This window comes from Manacus vitellinus, unplaced genomic scaffold, assembly GCF_001715985.3.
Source record: "Manacus vitellinus isolate BGI_N305 unplaced genomic scaffold, ASM171598v3 scaffold_14_pilon, whole genome shotgun sequence".
NCBI classification, from domain to species: Eukaryota; Metazoa; Chordata; class Aves; order Passeriformes; family Pipridae; genus Manacus; species Manacus vitellinus.
Genome location: NW_021939063.1, coordinates 17,567,050 through 17,572,760, shown reverse-complemented (window position 1 = coordinate 17,572,760; position 5,711 = coordinate 17,567,050). Strand labels below are relative to the sequence as shown.

The window sequence follows — 5,711 nt, the reverse complement described above, 5'->3', positions numbered from 1 at the left end:
CTGGTTCCCCGCTGCCTGGCAGCGTTCCCGACCCACTGTGACACCCGGAACCATTGCTGTAGTGCTACAATCAGGGCTGCCCCTTGCTCCTGGCTCTCCCTGATGTTGTCCCACCGCAGATGCCACCAACCCCTAGGCGTCTCCCACCTGTGCTGCCCCCAGGGAGAGGGCCTTACCCAGTAGGTGGGCGGTGGGAGTGGGACGCGGCGGAGCAGCAGGCAGTTGGACAGGGAGATGTTGCTGTTGCGGTAGCAGCTGAGGTCCTGGCACCCCCATACCAGCTTGTAGACCTCCAAGCATGCCAGCCCAGCCACGGCTGCCGTGGTGGTGATGATGGCAGGCAAGATGCGCCCGGCGATCCGCTTGCTCTGAGGAGAGGAGGGGTGTCACCAGCTGCCCCGCCCAGGACAGGGACCCCATGAGCCACCCCTCTCACCGTCATCCAGTCAGTAGGGGGGATGCCATAGTTCTCTGCGCGCAGGTTGGATGCTGCAGTGATAAAGTCCACGTGGATATCGTTGTCCTGTGGGGAAGAGTGTGGGGACATGAGCATCCTATGGGGACATCAACCCCCCAAGCTGAGCAGGGCCACCTGCCCGGCTCCGGTACCTTCTCAAAGTGGATGGGCTCCATCAGGGGCACTTGTGCCTCCTCATGCCCCATCAGCTCCTGTCTCTGCTGCGCCAGGTCCTGGATAAGCTCTGTCAGCTGCTTGCGGTCTGGGGGCACACAAACCCTTGGTGTGGTACCCCTGCACTGTGGCACTGCAAGGGGCACGGCACAGTGCCCCCACCTCAGTCCAGGTCCTGCTGGGTGCTGGAGCAGGGAGGAGCAGTTGCAGCCCCACCACCACCAGGCTGGACTGGGGGACCTGGGGACGTGCCCGAGGGGACCAAGGAGTGTGAGGTGCCTCACCTGTGGGCTTCTGTGCCTCCTCCTGCTCCTCTGTGAGGGGGATCTGAAGCCCTTCCTGGAGTGCAGAGGGTGGCAGGACCACACTGTGGAGGATGTCCTGAGCGGCTCTCCGGTCCCTGCATGGTGGCACCCTGTGTACTTGGGCAAAGAGGTGGGCAGTGGCCAGGATATAGTCCAGGTGGGTGTCCTGCAGGGCAGAATGGGGCTATGGGACGCCTTGCTGGGGTGGTCCCACACGGCCAAAGGTTGCCTGCACTGCCCTGAACTGGTAGAACAGTCTGGCTTTGTCCCAAGGTGGAGATGGAGGAGCCTCTCCTCCTCAGGCCAGAGAGCACATGCAGGCTGTACCCAGCAGTGCCCTTGCTGACCATGGGACAAGGACAGACCCAGCCCAGGACCTGTCAGCCCTGGACAGACTGTGGCAGATGGAGCACAACCACAGTCCAGCATCCCTGTACCCCTGGCACAGGCTCGGCTCTCCCTCAGCCCACACTGTTCCCGTGAGGCACCCCACAGCTCTCCCTGCACTCACATTCTCGGGGCTGAATGTCAGCGGATGGGGACAGCTCTTGTCCCCTGCCCAGAAGGGGACACCCGGGAGGCACCCCACAGCTCTCCCTGCACTCACATTCTCAGGGTTGAATGTCAGCGGATGGGGACAGCTCTTGTCCCCTGCCCAGAAGGGGACACCCGGGCTGGTTTCCTAGAACAGGGAGAAAAAAATCAGGCCCAGGGATGTGTGTCCCTGGCTGCAGCGAGGCGGCTGGAAGGGGTGCAGGGGTGCCAGCCCCATGGGCACTGGGCTCACATGCTCCGGGGGGTAGATGTGCAGCAGCTGGGCGATGGCATCGTGGTAGCGGCTCTGCCAGTGCCGGCGTGCCCAGAGCACACAGTCCCGCCAGTCCCGCGGCCGCTCCCGCAGCCTGTCCCGCACCTGCTCCAGGACCTTCAGGGCCTTCCCCGCTGGCAGCTGCTCCAGGAAAGCTGGGTCTCTGTAAAACCAGGCACTGCTGATGCTGGCCTGAGAGCAATCCCGCGGGACACCTGGGTGGGATGCAGCAGTCTGGCATCCTCTCCCCAGCCCCAGCAGTGCCCTGGCAGAGCTGGCAGCTCCTCTCCCAGTGTCACTGCCCCCAAGCCCACTCACTCCATGAACCGGTTGATGTGCTCTGCAGGCAGCTGGAAAAGCCCCTCAAACTCATCACGGGCCCACTGTGGAGGAAGAGTGGGTGTTGAGCACGGGGACCCCCCTCATGGCCAACCCAAACCCAGTAGGAGGAAGAGACTATGGCAGGGCCAGCAGCAGCACTCAGGCTACCAGCAGGAAGCAGCTGGGGCTGTATCCTGCCTGTGGCTCACTGCTGGAGGGGAAACAGGGAAGGAAGACAAAGGTCATGGTGCCTCCTTGCTGGGTGCTGTGGCCAGGGTGGCTCAGCCTACCTGCAGTGTGTGCTGGATGGTGCGGGGGAAGTACCGCAAGGTGCAGGAGGCGAAGGTGCCATCCCTGGGGGTCCCACCCGGCTCCAGAGGCTTGGTCAGGTGTGGCACCATGGGCAGCACGTTTCCCCGCGGCCCCTCTGTGCCCGAGTCCACAAGTGGTGTGCGGCATCGGAGGCAGCAGCTCTCCAAGTAGGTTCCTGCAGGGAGCCAGGAATGCTGGGGAGCCAGGGGGTACATCCAGGGGCTCAGCCCCTTTCCTCTTCCCAGCACTCACGGGCCTCCATTGTGTCCAGGGCGCTGGTGACACCGTCCAGGCGCCGGAAGAAGTCGTCCCCATAGAGTGGCTCAGTGGCAGGTCCCACCTGGTTCTGCTGAGCTGTCACCCTGACATGGGGGTTCATTCGCCGTATGGCCTTCGCGGCCACCACAGACTTAGGCTCCTGCCACGGCAGAGAGGGGATGGTCAGCACTTCCCCCCCTACAGCCCTTGGGACAGCCAAGATGCCCTTCAGGGGGAACTCAGTCCCTGCCTCATGCCACCTCACCGATATATCTGCTGAGCGGTAGAGAAACTGCCGATGGAGGTTGGAGAGGGCAACAGCGTCCATGTCGGTGACAATGAGTTCCCCGCCTGGCCCTGCCGCCAGCCCCATCATGGCAAAGTTTTTCAGCAACTCACAGCCGATGGCGCCGGCTCCCACCTGCCAGGGCAGAGCGGCTGCAGCTCCCCACCTGCTGGTTGGACGCTCCACAGCCTCCCAGCGCTGTGGCCCCTGCCCCAGCTCACCACCAGGTACTTCTGGCGACCCAGCTGCTCCTGGAAGTTGGCCCCGAAGACGGCGATCTGGCCGTCGTAGCGAGAGCCTCTCTGCCGGGATGAGGAGTCGTGTAAGCCCAGTGGCCATGGCACGCCAGGCACCCGGGAGAGGCTGGGCAGAGAGTCTCACCGGGACACAGTCCACCTCCGTCAGCTGCGCGGCTCCCGCCAGCGCCAGGCACTCCAGGGCATCGAAGTACAACCACTGGTTCAGGGGCAGGAACTTCCTAGTGATGGCCTGGGGCGAATGGCCCTGTCAGCTGGTGGCCAGCGCGGTGCTCACCCCCCACCCCGCCCCAGCCCTGCTGCCCGTCCCAGCGTCCCCAGGCGGGCAGCAAGTGCCCTCTCGTGGCCACCAAACGCCAGTGAAGAGCCATGGCCAGCGGGACCCCAGGGGTGGGACCCCCGCCCCCGCTCACCTTCAGCACCTCCTGGGCTGCCAATGCCCCGACGACGGCGGCCACGGGGCACAGGTTCCCCGCGCTCACGCAGGCAAAGGCGCGCACGATGTCCTCATCCAGGGGATGTGTCCCCAGGCTCCACGCCAGCTCCAGCACCCGCTCGGCATCTGCCTGCGGGCAGAGGGGTGAGGGGAGCCCCCGGCAGAGTGGTGAGGGGCCGGAGAGTTGGGCAGGGGCAGGACGGGGACTCACCAGCACCCGGGGCCGGGGCAGGCGGCCCTGCTCCCTGCGAAATGCGTGAAGGGCCCGGAAGGCGACGTGCAGGCTGCGGCTGCGTGGCAGTTCCTCAGGACTTGCCACCTGGATCCTGGGCTCCTCCAGTGCCTGGCACAGGGGTTCCTGCCGGCACAGCACCAGGGATTGGGTGAGTGCTTCCCCAGGGCCAGGCACGGCACAGCACAGCATGGTGGTGCAGAAGCACCCCGGGGCCAAGGGGGACTTACGTAGGAACACTCCCGGGGTTGCCGCACCTCTGAAACCAGGCCCCCGCGGCGGTAGGGTGAGAAGGAGCTGGTATCACCAATCTCCAGCCTGAAGGCATCTGGGGATGAGACAGGCGTGGACGTCACGTCAGAGTCACCACCAAGGGCCCAGTGAGGTCCCCAACCCTGAGCCAGGGCAGCTGGGACCCCCCCGGGGTCTCACCCAGCACATGCACGGGGACAGGCTCCCGGCCGTTCAGCTCTGTCATCCCCTCCACGCCAGAAAACGTCACCAGGTCACCGTCGCAGAACTGGTGGCCGTGGCTGTCCTCTGTCCCCACGCATGTCACCACTCCTGGGTTGCCCTGAGGAGGGGAAGGGATGTGAGGGTGGGGGACTGGTCTAGGGTGGCAGAGAGCCAGCAGAGGGGCAGCAGCATTTGGGAGGACCCAGCGGGGGCTGCCCTCTGTTCTACCTGGGAGATGTGCTGCACGGTGGCACACACCGGGTCCCCTTCTGCTGGGTCATCAATGACGAAGTGCTCCCCAAAGTCACAGAACAGCTGCCTGGAGAGGACCAATGGGGCTTTGCTGGAGAAGCTGCCTTATCAAGCTGCCCCAGCACTGCCAGATCCTGCCTGGGCCAGCGGGATGGGGACTGCAGCACAGGGCTGGGAGCTCTGGGGATAAGGTGACTTGGAGCCAGTGGCAGGGCCCCATGGCAGAGATCCCTTACCCTGCCAGCCCCTTGGCATCGGCCACAATGAAGCAGATGCCCTGAGCATGGCAGAAGTCCCCAATGCGGAGCTGCTCCTCCAGCGGCGACTCAGTCAGCACCACCACCTGTGCCAGGACTATCAGTGGATGCCACCATCCCAAGGGGCCCCAGGGCATGGGGACACAGGCTCACCTGGAAGGAGGCGAGGAAGGCCTCTGACAGCTCCCCGGTATGAGCCTCCACCACCACACTGGGGTTCAGCTCAGCCAGGACTCGCTGGGATGCCTCAGCACGGTTCTGGCCCACATCGCTCTGCCCCAGGAGGAACTGCAGAGTGGACAGGTGGTGGGGCACCCTGCAGGTTTGGGGTGCAGTCACCACAGTGAGGTGCTCCACGGGGCCCTGTCTGCACTGGTGAGGAGGCCTCTGCTGAGGACCCTACCTGTGACAATGAGGGCACCCTGAGCCTTACCAGGACTCCCAACCTGTACCTATTATTGAGAGCCCCCTCACCCTGTACTCATACCTGCAACAGGGATCCCCCACCTGCATCTGCAGCCATTACTATGACCTCCATCCATACCCATACCTGGTATTGGGACCCCCACTGGTCTGCACCCTGTCTGTTACCTGTATGTCATGGGGCCTCTATCCAAACCTGTGCCCATTACTGGGAACCCTGTCTGTATCCATATGGGGATCCCCGTCCATACTTGTACCGAGTACTGGGACCCCACCTGGGTCTGTACCCATAATCAGGACCCCTGTCTATACCCATACATGTTACAGGGATCCCCATCCATACCTGTATCAATCACTGTGACGTCTACCCATACCAGTATATATTAGTGGGACCTCTGTCCATGCCTGTTACCAGGCTCCCCACCCATATCCGTACCTACTGCCGGCATTTCCCCTCGTACCTGCTATGAGACCCTC

At 63.8% G+C, this 5,711-nt stretch overlaps 2 protein-coding genes across 2 annotated transcripts in view; both read right to left on the bottom strand.

Annotated features, from left to right (window-relative positions):
* The window catches only part of UBA7 (ubiquitin like modifier activating enzyme 7), a 7,964-nt gene extending 2,401 nt beyond the window's left edge, over positions 1-5,563 (bottom strand). Inside the window, 20 exon segments of the mRNA XM_029958262.1 lie at positions 177-368; positions 437-523; positions 610-719; positions 916-1,102; positions 1,544-1,618; positions 1,724-1,907; positions 2,063-2,127; positions 2,356-2,552; positions 2,630-2,795; positions 2,901-3,056; positions 3,143-3,223; positions 3,303-3,410; positions 3,592-3,744; positions 3,826-3,972; positions 4,077-4,174; positions 4,279-4,420; positions 4,531-4,621; positions 4,791-4,897; positions 4,965-5,099; positions 5,403-5,563. Of these exon segments, the coding sequence (XP_029814122.1) occupies positions 177-368; positions 437-523; positions 610-719; positions 916-1,102; positions 1,544-1,618; positions 1,724-1,907; positions 2,063-2,127; positions 2,356-2,552; positions 2,630-2,795; positions 2,901-3,056; positions 3,143-3,223; positions 3,303-3,410; positions 3,592-3,744; positions 3,826-3,972; positions 4,077-4,174; positions 4,279-4,420; positions 4,531-4,621; positions 4,791-4,897; positions 4,965-5,099; positions 5,403-5,525 (2,604 nt within the window). The 5' untranslated portion in view covers positions 5,526-5,563.
* A 107-nt stretch (positions 5,564-5,670) lies between these two features.
* The window catches only part of AMT (aminomethyltransferase), a gene marked incomplete at its 5' end in the record, with an annotated part of 3,460 nt that continues 3,419 nt past the window's right edge, over positions 5,671-5,711 (bottom strand). The window contains one exon of the mRNA XM_029958365.1: positions 5,671-5,708. Coding sequence (XP_029814225.1) covers positions 5,671-5,708 — 38 coding nt within the window. The remainder of the gene's footprint in view (positions 5,709-5,711) is intronic.